The sequence below is a fragment of the Symphalangus syndactylus genome, chromosome 14 (genome assembly GCF_028878055.3).
Source record: "Symphalangus syndactylus isolate Jambi chromosome 14, NHGRI_mSymSyn1-v2.1_pri, whole genome shotgun sequence".
In the NCBI taxonomy this organism is placed as follows: Eukaryota; Metazoa; Chordata; class Mammalia; order Primates; family Hylobatidae; genus Symphalangus; species Symphalangus syndactylus.
Window position 1 is genome coordinate 53,145,514 of NC_072436.2, and position 20,014 is coordinate 53,165,527.

The window sequence follows — 20,014 nt, forward strand, 5'->3', positions numbered from 1 at the left end:
ATCAGATGATGATGATGATAATTATTGTTAATTTTTTAGAGATGGAATCTTGCTCTGTTGCTCAGGCTGGAGTGCAGTGGCATGATCTCGGCTCACTGCAACCTCTGCTCCCCGGGTTCAAGCAGTTCTCCTGCCTCAGCCTCCCAAGTAGCTGGGAATACAGCATGTGCCACAATGCCTGGCTTATTTTTATTTTTATTTATTTATTTATTTATTTATTTTGAGACAGAGTCTTGCTCTGATGCCCAGGCTGGAGTCCAATGGCACAATCTCGGTTCACTGCAACCCCTACCTCCCAGGTTCAAGCAATTCTTGTGCCTCAGACTCCCAAGTAGCTGAGATTACAGATGTCCGCTACCACGCCTGACTAATTTTTTTGTGCGTTTTTAGTAGAGTCAGGGTTTCCCCATGTTGGCCAGGCTGGTCTTGAACTCCTGATCTCAGGTGATCTGCCTGCCTCAGTCTCCCAAAGTGCTGGGATTACAGACATGAGGCACTGCGCCCAGCCTTAATTTTTGTATTTTTAGTAGAGACAGGGTTTCACCATGTTGGCCAGGCTGATTTTGAACTCCTGACCTCAAGTGATCCGCTTGTCTTCACCTCCGAAAGTGCTGGGATTACAGGCGTGAGCCCCCGCACCCAGCCTCAAGAGCAGATTATTTAATGTCCATGTATTTTTATAGTTTTGGGGGTTCCTTTTAGAGGTAATTTCCAGTTGTATTCCAGTGTGATTTAAGGAGATACTTCAGGCTGGGTGCAGTTACTCACGCCTGTAATCCCAGCACTTTGGGAGGCTGAGGCGGGTGGATCACGACATCAGGAGATTGAGACTATCCTGGCTAACACGGTAAAACCCGTCTCTACTAAAAATACAAAAAATTAGCCGGGCGTGGTGGTGGGCACCTGTAGTCCCAGCCACTTGGGAGGCTGAGGCAGGAGAATGGCGTGAACCCGGGAGGCAGAGCTTGCAGTGGCCGAGATTGCGCTACAGCACTCCAGCCTGAGCAACAGAGCAAGATTCCATCTCAAAAAAATTAATAATAATAATTATTATCATCATCATCATCATCATCATCTGATCTTAAATGATCTTTGGGTCAACAATGAAATCAAGATGGAAATTAAAAACTTCTTTGAACTGAGAGATAATGGTGAAACACAACTTATCAAAACCTCTGGGGTACACCAAAAGTAGTACTAAGAGAAAAGTTCATAGCATTTAGTGCCTACATCAGAAAGTCTGAAAGAGCACAAATAGACACTCTAAGGTCACACCTGAAGGAACTAGAGAAACAAGAACAAACCATACCTAAACCCAGCAGAAGAAAAGAAATAACAACGATCAGAGCAGAACTAAATGAAAATGAGACAAAAAAATTACAAAAGATAAATTAAAAAAAGAAGATACTTCATATAAGTCTGATTTTCTTAAATTTATTGAGACTTGTTTTGTGTCCTATCATATGTTCAATCTTGGAGATTGTTCCATGTGCTGAAGAAAAGAATTTATATTCTGCAGTTGTTGGGTAGAATGTTCTGTAAATACCTGTTAAGTCCATTTGTTCTAGGGTATAGTTTAAGTTCATTGTTTCTTTGACTTTCTGTATTGATGACGTGTCTAGTGCTGTCAGTGGAGTATTGAAGTCTCCCACTATTATTGTGTTGCTGTGCATCTCATTTCTTAGGTCTAATAGTAATTGTTTTCTAAATTTGGGAGCTCCAGTGTTAGGTGCACATATATTTAGAATTGCAATATTTTCCTTTTGGACTGTTCCTTTTATCATTATATAATGTCCCTCTTTTTCTTTTTTTACTGATGTTGCTTTAAAGTCTGTTTTGTCTGATATAAGAATAGCTACTCTTGCTCACTTTCCATTTACATGGAATATCTTTTTCCACCCCTTAACCTTAAGTTTATGTGAGTCCTTATGTGTTAGGTGAGTCTCTTGAAGATAGCAGATACTTAGTCAGTGAATTTGTATCCATTCTGCCATTCCGTATCTTTTAAGTGGACTATTTAGGCTCTTTACATTCAACATTAGTATTAAGATGTTAGGTACTGTTCTATTCATCACATTAGTTGTTGCCTTAATACCTTGTTTTGGTGTTTTTTTCCCCCCGTTGTGTTATTGTTTTATGGGCCCTGTGAGATTTATGTCATAAGGAGCTTCTATTTTGATGTATTTTGAGGTTTTGTTTCAAGATTTAGAACTCCTTTAAACAGTTCTTGTAGTGCTGGTTTAGTAGTGGCAAATTCTCTCAGCATGTCTGAAAATGACTTTATCTTTCCTTCATTATGTAGCTTAGTTTTGCTGGATACAAAATTCTTGGCTGACAGTTATTTTGTTTCATAAGGCTAAAGATGGGACCCCAATCCCTTCTGGCTTGTAGGGTTTCTGCTGAGAAATCTGGTGTTAATGTGATGGGTTTTCCTTTATAGTTTATCTTGATGCTTTTGTATCACAGGTCTTAAGATTCTTTCCTTTGTCTTGACTTTGGGCATCCTGATGACTGTGTGCCTAGGTGATGATCTTTTTGCAATGAATTTCCCAGGTGTTCTTTGAGCTTCTTGTGTTTAGAGGTCTAGATCTCCAAACCCTTTATCCATACTCATTATTTAAAAATTTTTACCCCATTTGTTTTCTTATATACACATGTGGTGGCTCATGTGCTCACATGCTTGCATATTTCTTCACAGACGCACACACACTTGCACACACACACACTTGCAGAGGCACATTTAAAGGTCAGGGAGGAGGTCTAGCAAGGTCAGGGAGATTTTCCTCAATTATTCCCTGAAATAAGTTTTCTAAACTTTTAGATTTCTCTTCTTCCTCAGGAACACTAGTTATTCTTAGGTTTGGCCATTTGACATAATCCCAAATTTCCTGAAGGATTTGTTCATTTTTTAAAATTCTTTTTTGTCTTTGTCTGATTGGGCTAATTCTAAAGACCTGTCTTCAGCTGGGCATGGTGGCTAATGCCTGTAATCCCAGCACTTTGGGAGGCTGAGGCGGGCAGATCACTTGAAGTCAGGAGTTCAAGACCAGCCTGGCCAACATGGCGAAATCCCGTCTGTACTGAAAATACAAAAATTAGCCAGGTAGGTGACACATTCCTGTAATCCCAGCTACTTGGGAGGCTGAGGCAGGAGAATCGCTTGAACCCAGGTGTCAGAGGTAGCAGTGAGCCAAGATTGCGCCACTGTACTACAGCCTGGCAACAGCATGGATAACAGTACCTGCTCTAGTAGAGGTGACGGGAAAGTGATGCATCACTTTAGGACGGGGCAGGGTTAGGTGGGTCTGGGCTCAGACTCTCCTTGGGCAGGGCTTGCCACAGCCACCTTGGGGGATGGGGGTATGGTTCTTAGGCCAATGGGGTTATGTTATAGAGGGGATCTTGGCCACCTCTACTGTATCATATAGTTTGCCAGAGAAATGGGGAATAGCCAGTAGCAAGAGGCCTTGCCCAGCTCCCATGTAGTTGGCAAGGCCAGCCTCGCTCCTGCAGTGCCTTGCTCAGATTTTGCCCCAGGCCATGAGCTACCCCGCTGAAAAAGCAAGCAAAGCATTTGAACCTGGCCCTTCCTTGTCTGGCTATTCTTGCCCTGGCTCCTATCTGCAGCAGCTTCCACTCGTCCCCTGGACTCTGCTCAAGAAAATTTGTGCCCAGTCAATACCAGTACCAATTTCAGTTGGGAGCTTCCTTCACTCTGTGACCCCTCCCCAGTTCTGCTGGCTGCCTTCCCAAGGACACCTGTGTGATAGTCATTGCTGGCTTCCCTGGGCTCGAGCTGGAGACTGATAGTGCATGCAAGGCACTTCCTGCTGCTACTTCCACTTTTATACTTTATGTGACTCCATAAATCCCTTTCATCTCTAGATAAGGTTAAATTTTTCTCCCGTGATGTGGATTTTTAGATTCCCCAGTGGGGACATGTGTTCAGAGGTAGGTATTCTTCCCTCTCACACTTTGGGAACTCACGGTTTTTCACCTGTTTCATGGAATTGGCAGCAGCATGCCACTTCTTTCAAAGGATATGTGAATTCTTTTGGTTTTCCTGGTATATTCCTACAGTGAATCTTGGAGCAAAAGATCACAGTATGAGTCTCTTAACACTGCTCTGTCCTTCCATGTGGGAGCTGCACATTAGTCCTGTCTCCTATCTGCCACATTCCATCTGCCCCATAAATTGTATTTTAAGAGTTTGATTTTCTTTTTATTTCTCCAACATTAACGTCTTTCATTTAATTACAAAACATTGGTTATTATAGCACCACAAAATTTATATGTTCTAGGAAAGTAATCAGCTCGTTTTTCAGAGGAAAATATTTTAGATATATTTCTATGTATCACAAATTTCATAAAAACTTTTTATTTGGAAACAATTTCAACCTTTCAAAAAGTTACAAAAATAAGACTACAAAGAATATCTACATGCCTTTTACCCATACTCACTATTTAAAAAATTTTACCCCATTTGTTTTCTTATATACACATGTGGTGGCTCATGTGCTCATATGTTTGTATGTTTCTTCACAGACACACACACACTTGCACACACACTTACACACTCACAGAGGCTCATTTAAAAATATAACCAAAACTCCAAACCATTCCCACAGGTTTCATCCTTGCTTTCTTCCATTACTTATATATATGTTCTTTCTTCTACAGTGAGAACCTTGGCTCAACATTAACATGTTTACTCAACAATATCAATGTAGTTACTAATTTGCTCAATCCCAGAATGCATCTGCAATAGTTTCAAAATTTCTTCACCGATGTCACCACAATAAACAGGCCAACTTTTTTTTTTTTTTTTTTTTTTTTTTGAGACAGAGTCTTGCTCTGTCACCCAGGCTGGAGTACAGTGGCGTGATCTCGGCTCACTGCAAGCTCCTCCTCCTGGGTTCACGCCATCCTCCTGCCTCAGCCTCCTGAGTAGCTGGGACTACAGGCACCCGCCACCACACCCGGCTAATTTTTTGTATTTTTAGTAGAGACGGGGTTTCACCGTGTTAGCCAGGATGGTCTCGATCTCCTGAACAGGCCAGCTTTTTAAAAGCTCAGAATTTGTTTGCAGTTCTTCCTTCTTACACCTGTACACTGCCTTGCCCAAGTCTTGAGAGCATATAGTTAAATACTGAGTTTGTAACTTGTTTGGATTAATTTTTTTCCATCTTTTATTTTGTTCATGGTATTCATTGCAAGTAACATTGGATTAATTTGTTTCAATTTGCTTTCATTTTTCATACTTCCACTTCCCAGTTTTTTCCTCAACTTAATTTTATTTTTGAATATGTAGATTAGCATGCTTTTAAAGGTCAACACTCTGCAAAAAATAATACTAAGAGAAGTGTCACTTTCTCTTTATGCCTTCCATCCCATCAGCCATGCCTCCACCCCCTTTCTTTGTGGTTTTATGCTAATGATACACAGATACATATCTTTCTTTGTTTATGCAAAAAGTAGCATGCTTCTTTGCACTTTGCTTTTCTCACTTAACACTATCTCCTGGAAATCTCTCCATATTGATTCATAGAGATTCTCCTTATTCCTTTTTTTCAGGTGCACACTACTCCAGTGTATGGATGTACCATAGTTATGCAACCCACCTCCTAAACTTGGACATTTAGGGAGTTTCCAATAATTTGCAATTACAAACAAGGCTGTAATGAATAATCTTGTCCATATATATTTTCATGTTGTTGCAGTATCTTCAGAATAAATTCCTAGAAGTGGGATTGCTGGGTCAATGGGTAAATACACATGTAGTTTTGTTAGACAGTGCCACATTCCCCTCCATTCTGCAGTCCCTTCAGCAATGTGTGAAAGTACTGTTTCCCCACAGCCTCACTAATAGAACACACTGTCAAGCTTTTGAATTTGTGCCACTGCGGTAGATGAGAAATGGTATTTCAGTGTAGTTTTAATTTGCATTTCTCATATTGTGAGTGAAGTTGAATATCTTTTCATAGGTTTAAGGGCTATTGTTATATCTCTTTTTCTGAATTAGCTATTCATTTCTTCTGCCTATTTTTCTAATGGACTTTAGATCTTTTTGTTAAAAAAATTTTTAGTACATTTCAGAAATTATCTCTTTATTGGTGATACATGCTACAAATATTTTCTCACTTTTTTGTCATTTGTCTTTTACTTTTACTGTATTGCCTGTTTCTCTATAAAGAGTTTTTATTTCTGTGTAGTCAGATTTTAAACCTTTTCCTTGAATGCATCTGGATTTCTATTCATAGTTAGCAAATCTTTCTCTCTCCCTAGATAGTAGAGGAATGTTTTCTTTTAGTACTTGTATAGTTTTACTTTTTACATTCAGATATCTGATTCATTTGGAGTTATTTTATGTTTGGTTTGAGAAATGGATCTAATTTTATCTTTTTCCAACTGACTATCAAGTTGCAAGATCATTGATTTAAAAGACTCTTTGTCCGAGTCATTCAGATCTCTTTTTGGACTTTCTATTTCTATTCCATTGATCTGCCTGTTCATATGCAGTCCCACACTATTTAATTATAGAGGCTATGTGGTATTTTTAATTCTATAGGGATAGCTCAGTGGTGTGCTGGTAAACTGGCTTTCCAGAGGAGAGGAGGGGGAGGCCCTGATCTGTAGCTCTTGCCAATTTCTGGTGTAAATACCTCCACTTTTTCATTTTTTGTAGATCTTTTATATGACTGTTTAATATTTGTTCATCTGACCTGTTTTATATCAAGAGTGGTGTTCTAAAGTCTCCTATTATTAGTATGTTTTAATTTCTTTTTCCATATCCTCTAAATTTTGCTTTATATAGGTGGTTTGCTGTTTTATTTGTTGCATTGATGTTCTGAACTGTCACTCTTCATCATGGAATGTGGCTTTTATAAAGTGTCCTTTTCCTATGCATTTAGATTTTTTTCTTTTGCTGGACTCTACTTGGTCTGGTATTAGAGTTGCCACTCCTATTTTCTTGTTGTTTCTATTTACATGGTAAATATTTTTATTTTTAACTTTTTTGAGTAACTACGTTTTAAGTATATCTCTTATATACAGTATGGATTTGAGTTTTGCTTTATGGGTCATTGTGAATTTTTTTGAGAAATTTACACTCTTTTTTATAATTTATTATTATACTTTAAGTTCTAGGGTGCATGTGCACAATGTGCAGGTTTGTTACATATGTATACATGTGCCATGTTGGTGTGCTGCACCCATTAACTCATCATTTACATTAGGTATGTCTCCTAATGCTTCCCCTCTCCCCTCCCCCCACCCCATGACAGGCCCTGGTGTGTGATGTTTCCCATCCTGTGTCCAGGTGTTCTCATTGTTCAATTCCCACTTATGAGTGAGAACATGTGGTGTTTGGTTTTCTGTCCTTGTGATAGTTTGCTCAGAATGATGGTTTCCAGCTTCATCCATGTCCCTACAAAGGACATGAACTCATCCTTTTTTATGGCTGCATAGTATTCCATGGTGTATATGTGCCACGTTTTCTTAATCCAGTCTATCATTGATGGACTTTTGGGTTGGTTCCAAGTCTTTGCTATTGTGAATAGTGCCGCGATAAACATACGTGTGCATGTGTCTTTATAGCAGCATGATTTATAATCCTTTGGGTATATACCCAGTAATGGGATGGCTGGGTCAAATGGTATTTCTAGTTCTAGATCCTTGAGGAATCACCACACTGACTTCCACAATGGTTGAACTAGTTTACACTCCCACCGTGTGTAAAAGGGTTCCTATTTCTCCACATCCTCTCCAGCACCTGTTGTTTCCTGACTTTTTAATGATCGCCATTCTAACTGGTGTGAAATGGTATCTCATTGTGGTTTTGATTTGCATTTCTCTGATGGCCAGTGATGATGAGCATTTTTGCATGTGTTTTTTGGCTGCATAAATGTCTTCTTTTGAGAAATGTCTGTTCATATCCTTTGCCCACTTTTTGATGGAGTTGTTTGATTTTTTTCTTGTAAATTTGTTTAAGTTCTTTGTAGATTCTGGATATTAGCCCTTTGTCAGATGGGTAGATTGCAAAAATTTTCTCCCATTCTGTAGGTTGCCTGTTCACTCTGATGGTAGTTTCTTTTGCTGTGCAGAAGCTCTTTAGTTTAATTAGATCTCATTTGTCTATTTTGGCTTTTGTTACCATTGCTTTTGGTGTTTTAGTCATGAGGTCCTTGTCCATGCCTATGTCCTGAATGGTATTGCCTAGGTTTTCTTCTAGGGTTTTTATGGTTTTAGGTCTAACATGTAAGTCTTTAATCCATCTTGAATTAATTTTTGTATAAGGTTTAAGGAAGGGATCCAGTTTCAGCTTTCTCCATATGGGTAGCCAGTTTTCCCAGCACCATTTATTAAATAGGGAATCCTTTCCCCATTGCTTGTTTTTGTCAGGTTTGTCAAAGATTAGATGGTTGTAGATGTGTGGTATTATTTCTGAGGGCTCTGTTCTGTTCCATTGATATATATCTCTGTTTTGGTACCAGTACCATGCTGCTTTGGTTACTGTAGCCTTGTAGTATAGTTTGAAGTCAGGTAGCATGATGCCTCCAGCTTTGTTCTTTTGGCTTAGGATTGTCTTGGCAATGCAGGCTCTTTTTTGGTTCCATATGAACTTTAAAGTAGTTTTTTCCAATTCTGTGAAGAAAGTCATTGGTAACTTGATGGGGATGGCATTCAATCTATAAATTACCTTGGGCAGTATGGCCATTTTCATGATATTGATTCTTCCGACCCATGAGCATGGAATGTGCTTCCATTTGTTTGTATCTTCTTTTATTTCGTTGAGCAGTGGTTTGTAGTTCTCGTTGAAGAGGTCCTTCACATCCCTTGTAAGTTGGATTCCTAGGTATTTTATTCTCTTTGAAGCAATTGTGAATGGGAGTTCCCGCATGATTTGGCTCTCTGTTTGTCTTTTGTTGGTGTATAAGAATGCTTGTGATTTTTGTACATTGATTTTGTATCCTGAGACTTCGCTGAAGGAGATTTTGGGCTGAGACGATGGGGTTTTCTAAACATACAATCATGTCATCTGCAAACAGGGCCAATTTGACTTCCTCTTTTCCTAATTGAATACTCTTTATTTCTTTCTCCTGCCTGATTGCCCTGGCCAGAACTTCCAACACTATGTTGAATGGGAGTGGTGAGAGAGGGCATCCCTGTCTTGTGCCAGTTTTCAAAGGGAATGCTTCCAGTTTTTGCCCATTCATTATGATATTGTCTGTGGGTTTGTCATAAATAGCCCTTATTATTTTGAGATACATCCCATCATACCTAGTTTATTGAGAGTTTTTGGCATGAAGGGCTGTTGAATTTTGTTAAAGGCCTTTGCATCTATTGAGATACTCATGTGATTGTTGTCTTTGGTTCTGTTTATATGATGGATTACATTTATTGATTTGTGTATGTTGAACCAGTCTTGCATCCCAGGGATGAAGCCAACTTGATCATGTTGGATGAGCTTTTTGATGTGCTGCTGGATTCGATTTGCCAGTATTTTATTGAGGATTTTTGCATCGATGTTTATCAGGGATATTGGTCTAAAATTCTCCTTTTTTGTTGTGTCTCTGCCAGGCTTTGGTATCAGGATGACATTGGCTTCATAAAATGAGTTGGGGAGGATTCCCTCTTTTTCTGTTGATTGGAATAGTTTCAGAAGGAATGGTACCAGCTCCTCTTTGTACCTCTGGTAGAATTCAGCTGTGAATCTGTCTGGTTCTGGACTTTTTTTGGTTGGTAGGCTATTAATTACTGCCTCAATTTCAGAGCCTGTTTTTGGTCTAATCAGGGATTCAACTTCTTCCTGATTTAGTCTTGGGAGGGTGTATGTGTGCAGGAATTTATCCATTTCTTCTAGGTTTTCTAGTTTATTTGTATAGAGGTGTTTATAATATTCTCTGATGGTACTTTGCATTTCCGTGGGATCGGTGGTGATATCCCCTTTATCATTTTTTATTCCATCTATTTGATTCTTCTCTCTTTTCTTCTTTGTTAGTCTTGCTAGCAGTCTATCAATTTTGTTGATCTTTTCAAAAAACCAGCTTCTGGATTCATTGATTTTTTGAAGGGTTTTTTGTGTCTCTATCTCATTCAGTTCCGCTCTGATCTTAGTTACTTCTTGTCTTCTGCTAGCTTTTGTATGTATTTGCTCTTGCTTCTCTAGTTCTTTTAATTGTGATGTTAGGGTGTCAATTTTAGATCTTTCCTGCTTTCTCTTGTCGGCATTTAGTTCTATAAATTTCCCTCTACACACTGCTTTAAATGTCTCCCAGAGTTTCTGGTATGTTGTGTCTTTGTTCTCATGTGTTTCAAAGAACATCTTTCTGCCTTCATTTCGTTATTTACCCAGTAGTCATTCAGGAGCATATTGTTCAGTTTCCATGTAGTTGTGCGGTTTTGAGTCAGTTTCTTAATCCTGAGTTCTAATTTGACTGATTGCACTGTGGTATGAGACAGTTTGTTATAATTTCTGTTCTTTTACATTTGCTGAGGAGTGCTTTACTTCCAACTATGTGGTCAATTTTGGAATAAGTGTGATGCGGTGCTGAGAAGAATGTATATTCTCTTGGTTTGGGGCAGAGAGTTCTGTAGATGTCTATTAGGTCCACTTGGTGCAGAGCTGAGTTCCAGTCCTGGATATCCTTGTTAACTTTGTCACGTTGATCTGTCTAATGCTGACAGTGGGGTGTTAAAGTCTCCTATTATTATTGTGTGGGAGTGTAAGTCTCTTTGTAGGTCTGTAAGGACTTGCTTTATGAATCTTGGTGCTCTTGTATTGATTGGGTACATATATATTTAGGATAGTTAGCTCTTCTTGTTGAATTGATCCCTTTACCATTATGTAATGGCCTTCTTTGTCTCTTTTGATCTTTGTTGGTTTAAAGTCTGTTTTAGGCAAGGCGCAGTGGCTCGTGCCTGTAATCCCAGCACTTTGGGAGGCCGAGGCAGGTGGATCACAAGGTCAGGAGTTCCAAGACCAGCCTGGCCAAGATGGTGAAACCCTGTCTCTACTAAAAATACAAAAATTAGCCGGGCATGGTGGCACTTGCCTATAATCTCAGCTACTCAGGAGGCTGAGGCAGAGAACTGCTTGAACCTGGGAGGCAGAGGTTGCAGTGAGCCGAGATCACACCACTGCACTCCAGCCTGGGCGACAGAGTGAGACTCCATCTTAAAAAAAAAAAAAAAGTTTGTTTTATCAGAGACTAGAATCGCAACCCCTGCTTGTTTTTTGTTTGTTTTCCATTTGCTTGGTAGATCTTCCTCCATCCCTTTATTTTGAGCCCATGTGTGTCTCTGCACGTGAGATGGGTCTCCTGAATATAGCACACTGATGGTTCTTGACTCTTTATCCAATTTGCCAGTCCTGTGTCTTTTAATTGGGGCATTTAGCCCATTTACATTTAAGGTTAATATTGTCATGTGTGAATTTGATCCTGTCATTATGATGTTATCTGGTTATTTTGCTCATTAGTTGATGCAGTTTCTTCCTAGCATCAATGGTCTTTACAATTTGGCATGTTTTTGCAGTGGCTGGTACTGGTTGTTCCCTTCCATGTTTAGTGCTTCCTTCAGGAGCTCTTGTAAGGCAGGCCTGGTGGTGACAAAATCTCTCAGCATTTGCTTGTCTGTAAAGTATTTTATTTATCCTTCACTTATGAAGCTTAGTTTGGCTGGATATGAAATTCTGGGTTGAAAATTCTTTTCTTTAAGAATATTGAATATTGGCCCCCACTGTCTTCTGGCTTGTGGAGTTTCTGCCGAGAGATCCTCTGTTAGTCTGATGGGCTTCCCTTTGTGGGTAACCTGACCTTTCTCTCTGGCTGCCCTTAACATTTTTTCCTTCGTTTCAACCTTGGTGAATCTGACGATTATGTGTCTTAGGGTTGCTCTTCTCGAGGAGTATCTTTGTGGTGTTCTCTGTATTTCCTGAATTTGAATGTTGGCCTGCCATGCTAGGTTGGGGAAGTTCTCCTGGATAATATCCTGAAGACTGTTTTCCAACTTGGTTCCATTCTCCCCATCACTTTCAGGTACACCAATCAAACATAGATTTGGTCTTTTCACATATTCCCATATTTCTTGGAGGCTTTGTTTGTTTCTTTTTACTCTTTTTTCTCTAAACTTCTCTTCTCACTTAATTTCATTCCTTTGATCTTCAATCACTGATAGCCTTTCTTCCACTTAATCGAATTGGCTACTGAAGCTTGTGCATGCGTCATGTAGTTTTCATGCCATGGTTTTTAGCTCCATCAGGTCATTTAAGGTCTTCTCTATGCTGTTTATTTTAGTTAGCCATTTGTCTAATCTTTTTTTTAAGGTTTTTAGCTTCTTTGCAATGGGTTCAAACATCCTCCTTTAGCTCGGAGAAGTTTGTTATTACCGATCCTCTGAAGCCTACTTCTGTCAACTCGTCAAAGTCATTCTCTGTCCAGCTTTGTTCCATTGCTGGTGAGGAGCTGCGTTCCTTTGGAGAAGAGATACTCTGATTTTTGGAATTTTCAGCTTTTCTGCTCTGGTTTCTCCCCATCTTTGTGGTTTTATCTACCTTTGGTCTTTGATGTTGGTGACCTACAGATGGGGTTTTGGTGTGGGCGTCCTTTTTGTTGATGTTGATGCTATTCCTTTCTGTTTGTTAGTTTTCCTCCTAACAGTCAGGACCCTCAGCTGCAGGTCTGTTGGAGTTTGCTGGAGGTCCAATCACTCCAGATCTTGTTTGCCTGGGTATTACCAGCGGGAACAGTAAATATTGCTGCCTGATCCTTCCTCTGGAAGCTTCGTCTCAGAGGGGCACCTGGCTGTATGAGGTGTCAGTTTGCCTCTACTGAGAGGTGTCTCCCAGTTAGGCTACTAGGGGGTCAGGGACCCACTTGAGGAGGCAGTCTGTCCATTCTCAGATCTCAAACTCCGTGCTGGGAGAACCACTGCTCTCTTCAAAGCTGTCAGACAGGGATGTTTAAGTCTGCAGAAGTTTCTGCTGCCTTTTGTTCAGCTATGCCCTGCCCCCAGAGGTGAAGTCTACAGAGGCAGGCAGGCCTCACTGAGCTGCGGTGGGCTCCACTCAGTTCGAGCTTCCGGGCCGCTTTGTTTACCAAGTCAAGCCTCAGCAATGGTGGACGCCCCTCTCCCAGCCTCGCTGCCGCCTTACAGTTCGATCTTGGACTGCTGTGCTAGCAGTGAGCAAGGCTCCATGGGTGTGGGACCCACCGAGCCAGGCATGGGATATAATCTCCTAGTGTGCCGTTTGCAAAGACCATTGGAAAAGCGCGGTATTAGGGCGGGAGTGACCCGAGCGCTAGGAGAGGGAATTCCCTGACCCCTTGTGCTTCCCTGGGTGAGGTGATGCCCCGCCTTGCTTTGGTTCACACTCTGTGGGCCGCACCCACCATCCAACAAGTCCCAGTGAGATGAACCCCATACCTCACTTGGAAATGCAGAAATCTCCCGTCTTCTGCATTGCTTACACTGGGAGCTGTGGACTGGAGCTGTTCCTATTCGACCATCTTGGAATGACCCCCCCCGCCTTTTTTTTTTTTTAAGTCAGAGTTTTACTCTTGTCCCCCAGACTGGAGTGCAATGGCAGGATCTCAGCTCCCTGCAACCTCCACCTCCCAGGTCCAAGAAATTCACCTGCCTCAGCCTCCCTGAGTAGCTGGGATTACAGGTGTCCATCACTACATACAGCTCATTTTTGTATTTCTAGTAGAGATGGGGTTTTGCCATGTTGGGCAGGGTGGTCTCAAACTCCTGACCTCAGGTGATCCACCTGCCTTGGCCTCCCAAAGTGCTGGGATTACAGGCATGAGCCACCACACCTGACCTAGTTTTTGTATTTTTAGTAGAGACAGGGTTTCACCATGTTGGCCAGGCTGGTCTCAAACTCTTGACCTCAGGTAATCCACTCGCCTCGGCCTCCCAAAGTGCTAGGATTACAGGTATGAGCCACCACACCCAGCCATTTTGAAAATCTTTTTTAAAAATAGGTGAGTTACACTGGGCATGGTTGCTCACACCTGTAATCCTAGCACTTTGGGAGACTGAGGCAGACAGATCGCTTGAGCCCAGGAGTTAGAGACCAGCCTGGGCAATGGTGAAACCCCATCTCTACTAAAAATACAAAAAAAAAAAAAAATTAGCCAGATGTGGTGGCATGTGCCTGTATTTCTAGCTACTTGGTAGGCTGAGGTAAGAGGATCAACTGAGCCTGGATGGTCATGGCTGCAGTGAGCCATAATCGTGCCACTGCATTCTAGCCTGGGCAACAGAATGAGACCCTGTCTCAAAAATAGAATAGAACAGTATAAATAAAATAGATGAGTTAAAATCTTTTACATTATTGATATGACTGTTATGTCACATCAATAGTTATAATTACTTTCTGTACTGTGTGACATTTGTTGTATTTCTTCATTTGATCAGTCTTCTTTGCTTCTTAACAAATTTCTTTTGGCTTTTATGAAGAGTTTATTTTATTTTAGTTGTTACCTTTCTATTAATATGATTAACAATGCCCTTAATCACCTTTTTTCTCACTTAACCTTTTACTATCAGTTTCAAATGGTGTCCTTTGACTGGCACCTATTATCTAGACAACAGACATCACACTAAATTTACTCTCCTCTAACCACTGCTCTGTTTCCTGCCTCTCTAGTTTTGCCTTTCCCAGGTTGTCATAGAAATGGAATCATACAGTATGCAGCCTCTAGTGGTTGACTTTCACTCAGCATAATATATTTCAGATTTATCCAGGTTGTTGCATGTATTAGTAGTTGTCACATATTCCTTTTAACTGCTGAGTAGTATTCCATCGTATAGATGTACCACAGGTATTTTTTTAATGATTATAGTCTTGGCCAGACGCAGTGGCTCCTGACTGTAATCCCAGCACTTTGGGAGGCTGAAGCGGGAGGATCATTTGAGGCCAGGAGTTTGAGACCAGCCTGGCCAACATGGCAAAACCCCATCTCTACTAAGAATAGAAAAATTAGCTGGGCATGGTGGTGCACGTCTGTAATCCCAACTACTGAGGAGGCTGAGGCGTGAGATTTGCTTGAACCTGGGAGGCAGAGGTTGCAGTAAGCTGAGATCATGTCACTGCACTTCAGCCTGGGCGACAGAGTGAGACTCTGTCTCAAAAAATAGTAATTAAAAAATAAAAATAGAATGATTATAGTCTCACAGGTAGTTGCAAAAATAGTACAGACAGTCCCACATATCCTTACCCCAGCTTCTATAATGGAATGTCTTACAAACTGGGGTATTGACATTAGCACAATGTGATTAACTAGTTTACAGGCCTTATTCAGATTTCACTAGTTTTTAGATGCACTCATTTGTTTGTATGTGTATATATATATTTTTTACAATCCACACACAGCACCACTATGATCAAGATGCGAAGTTGTTCCATCAGCATCAAAGAATTCACTCCCTCATTATGTCTATTTATAGTTGTAGCCCTGCCCTTGTTCATCTCCCTGTCTCCTGGGAAACACTACTTTCTTCTCCATCTCTATAATTCTGTCATTTTGAGATAAACCTTTTGAGACTGACTTTTCTCATTCAGCATAATGCCCGTGAGATCCATCCAAGCTGCTGTAAGTATCAATAGTTCATTCCTATTTATTGTTGAATAGTATTCCATGGTATGAATGTACCACAATTTGTGAAAACTGAGTGAAAAAATATATTGTTTTTTGTTTTCCTTCATAGAAATGAAGAAAAATCTTACATTTTGCTGAAGTGATACACCTACTAGAATACATTTGTTACACATGTTGAAAAAGTTGAATTAAAAATATTAATCAGCATGATTTTTTCTCTTATAGGAATCTTAGCTACAGAGATTTCTGACACCTGAAATGATTCTTCACATCCCTGAGAAAGATCAAAGTTACAAACTGATTTTTTTTTTTTTTTTGCTACATGAGTGCATTTATCTTTTAAATGCTTGGCAATGTTAAATATGTTTATTAACTTTGTGTCTCTGAATCTCTGTTCTAATGTGCCATGTTGCAGTGATCTGAGATGACTTATAAAAACAAAAATGCATATGGCTCTTTCTATCCATGCAGTGATAGTGAGTGTAAAATCTGCTTACTTCACTATTGAACACTGTTATGTTCACTATCCGCAGTAAATAAAGAAGCTTATTAAAACAGGGAAACATGTTTTTACAAAACTGATTTCCTTCCCTTTCTTGGTATCTCAAATAATTGGTTGGTTAATTTTTTTTCTTTGTGATTTGTGTTTTCATGGCTGGAAAATCTATGCCAAAATGGGTACAACTTACTGATACTGGCCTGGGATCTGATATTCCATTTTGGAACCAACCTTACATAAATTCCATGCCATAATCTGAGATTGAAGCAGCAGAAAGTAGGAGTGTTGTCAGGTTTTAAAATCTATAGTATTGTACCACTCAAAGACTAAGTAACATACATTTTCTACAACTGTGTTTACTACTACTGTTTTTAGAAAGGTAGATGATGATATATCTGTCAAGAATGTAAGATTTTATTAAAAATCTGTATTTTTAATAAGTTTTCTTTCAAGTACTGCAATCAACTTAATTGCCATTTTATTTTATTGTCTGTGGCAGCTGTCTGTAATCTAGAGGAACAAGAAAAGTGATGTTTCCTTCCTCTCCCAATTTCCTAAATCTCTTAAACCTTATCTATCCATAGGTACATTTGATGTAATGTTCATATTAGAGCCTGAATGCTACTGTATTTTACTGATATAAGCTATTTGTATTCTTGCCATTTTAATAAAAAAAGGCTTGTCATTAATAGTATTCATATGATGTAGACAATTTCTCATTTTATATGGTCACTATTCAATATGACTATAGTGATGTAGGAAAGTGCTCTGATTTAGGTTTTGTTTAATCACTAGCATGCTGATATTTTACTATAATTTCATGCTACATATTCACTGTAGTTTGATTTTTTTAAAACCTTCAGGTTCAGTCATCTAGTTTAAGACATTAATTACAGATTGGTTAAAGAATTAATAATTTAAAGTAAAATGCCCTTTTATAAGCATTTTAAAAAATAATATGCAAAAAGTTGTCCTTGCTATTATTAAATAAGATGTTGATAAACATGAAAAATTCATCTTTCTTGGGTGACTCAATGACCTTAGCACTAGATCATCACATTAACTTTAATCTATCCACCTAGAAGAGCTGATAAAGAGCTGAATGTTACTGTCATATGCACTTAATACATGTTACATGTGGAGGGCAGTATGTGGGAAGGGAGCATGAGGGAAGCAGGAATGAAGTATGTAAGAAAATATTTCCATGTTTGATTGAAAGTATGCTTTACTTGCCTTGTGCCATTAATTACAGAACATTCAAAGGGACAATTATATGGTAAGTGTAAAGGACCACCATTATCTAAAGGAAGGAGAAAACTCATCTGCATTCTACATTAAAATTTCAAAGAAAAGATTTTTGTTTTGATAATATTCAAGAACATTTGTTGTTTTAAATGAGATTCTAATTGCTTGATATAAATATTTAATAGCCTGTTGCTATGGTAGAGACTGTGTAATGTAAACACGATATATGAAACTATACCAAACATATTCTTCCTTGGATGACAAGGAAATCTCCTGAAAAAGAGTTCTCAGCTTTCGAATATCATGTTCAATATAAAACACCTGCTCCTGCTAAAGTAAGGGTGTTTGTGAAAAAAGAATTGTTAACCCTCTGAATAATTTAAATCTAAAATTTGTTGTATATAAACCCTATTTTGAAATTCCAGGCACCACCAGAACTCTGTCTTTTCTTTGGTTTATCTGAGACATCATGCAACTTTCTGTTGGAAGTAGGAGTGAGGCATTGACACGAGGCTCCATTCTGAAGTTCATAAGTTATAGTTTCAAAAGGAGCAGGTGTTATCTTTTTGATCTTTAGTATATTATTACTATTAGAATTCATCTCCCTTATTACAGTTTAGCAACCAGTGGGCATAATGAATTAATTAAATATGTTCTTCTGATAATAATATCAGCTACTAAAAACTTAGATTTGAATCAACTAAAAGTGTAAATGATGTAAAGAAAATTTCTAGCTGACACTCTGTACAAATATTGGCCACAGTGATTATAAGTGATTCACCTTGGAGCAATAAAAGAAGAAAAAAAGACTATGAGTGGAAGCCACTGGATTTGAAGTCAGTTATGATCCTAAACAGTTATTGCTTCAAAAATTATTTGAAATTATGAATTCAGATACTTGAAATATATTAATATTTTAAAATAACACTATCATAAGAATCTGCTACTTTTCTCTTTTCTGTCTTCCTACTCATTTTCTCATAAATCCTTGCTGTCATCTTTAATAGAGTCACCTTAGCTTCCCAAAGGCTATGCTCAAAAGTTGCATTTCTTGTATAATAAGTATTAGTTTGTGACCCAATTCTGAAGACTAACCAATCACCTTTCTGAGTTTTGTGGACCTAAGTTAAATATATGATTATTATACTACTCATTCAAATTATTTTATACTTGTCTCTTTCAAATGCATTTAAATGTTCTTTTTAATTATTTTTATTTATTTTTTATTTTTTTGAGGCAGGGTCTTGCTGTGTCGCCCAGGCTGGAGTGCAGTGGTGTGATCATGGCATTGGAGCATGAGATGCTCAGTCCTTATGTACTCAAGCTATTTTCTGAATTAGATCTTAGAGGTTAGTGTTTAATCAGACCGTATAGTATCATAATCCATTATTGATAGGGTCTAGTTCTTACGAAATAAAATCCAACCCTTTAGGGCTATAAAGCTATCTTCCCTCCTCAGCCTCAGGTCAGTAGTGAGGACCACAGTTGCATGCCATCATACTCAGGTAATTTTTAAAACTTTTTGTACAGACGAGGTCTTACTATGTCTCCCAGACTGGTCATGAGCTCCTGGGTTCAGGCAATCCTCCCACCTCAGCCTCCCAAAGTGCTGGGATTACAGGTGTGAGCCACTGTGCCCAGCTGTTTATTTTTTTTTTCCCTGTAGAGTTTGCGCGTTTTTATTATGCTGCTTGCTTTGATTCTCTAGGATCATAGGATGGCTCCTCAAATACACTCATCTATTTTCTGATTTTGTAGCATTCCTTAGGTTTTACACATTACTATAAATGGTCTTTTCTAGTCTGTTATTGAAGTGAATTATGTACCTTTGTGTGCTACCTATGGTGGTAACTTCAGAAACAACTTAAGTGAGTGAATCTTGGTTTGCTCTTTCATAAGGCATGCAGCCTACTTGAGCATTCTTTTGATTGTTACACCTTTGTATAGTTTATGGGGCATCTGTGAGGTTATTGGGCTGTTTGGATGTTGTTTATCATGTCCGTTCAGGGTCCCCCCCATCAGCTATATCAATGTCGATCTGTTTTTGTTGTAAACTGATGACCTGTCATCACACCATTTTTACTCTGCCATCTTCTTTCTTATTTTAACTTTTCTTCTTTAATAATAAATATAGTTATTCTTAGTTCATCACTAAGTTTTGGAGAACGAAAGTAATTAGTTCCCCAAACAGCCAGTGACGTAGATATGATTTTTTCCATATTATGGGTATAAAGAGAGGAGAATGGAATCTCAGAGAAGTTATATGATTGTCCTGTATATAATCACAAAGCAAATAAGTATCTGCGTCATGGTCTTTGAATACATGTGTCTGTCTTACGCAAATGACCATGCTGTTAACCACCTTGCTCTTCTGCCTCATTTATCTTTGGTTGTGATTTGTGATTTGTATGATCATTGCCTGCCAATCATAGTGTTTTCGCTAACTGGTGTATTTGCCAATAAGCAATGAATCTTCATCATCTCTTTGTTCTTTCTGAAGAACTTTTACTTTGAGGCTTCTTTGTTGCTTCTTGGATTTACCAAGATTTTATTCAAGTATGGGTGTAATTCTTCAGAGTAACAGATACTCAGAGTGTTTACACAATATATCTGTTATTTATGAAGCTGTTTTCAATTAAAAGGTCACATTTTTTTCTTATAA

The 20,014-nt window shown here is 38.9% G+C and overlaps 1 protein-coding gene across 2 annotated transcripts in view; it reads left to right on the top strand.

Moving 5' to 3' along the window:
- The window catches only part of TSGA10 (testis specific 10), a 158,095-nt gene extending 141,294 nt beyond the window's left edge, over window positions 1-16,801 (top strand). For both annotated transcript variants that reach the window (XM_055242362.2, XM_063617621.1), the window contains one exon: window positions 15,834-16,801. In XM_055242362.2, coding sequence (XP_055098337.1) covers window positions 15,834-15,858 — 25 coding nt within the window. In that variant the 3' untranslated portion in view covers window positions 15,859-16,801. The remainder of the gene's footprint in view (window positions 1-15,833) is intronic.
- The last annotated feature ends 3,213 nt before the right edge of the window (window positions 16,802-20,014 follow it).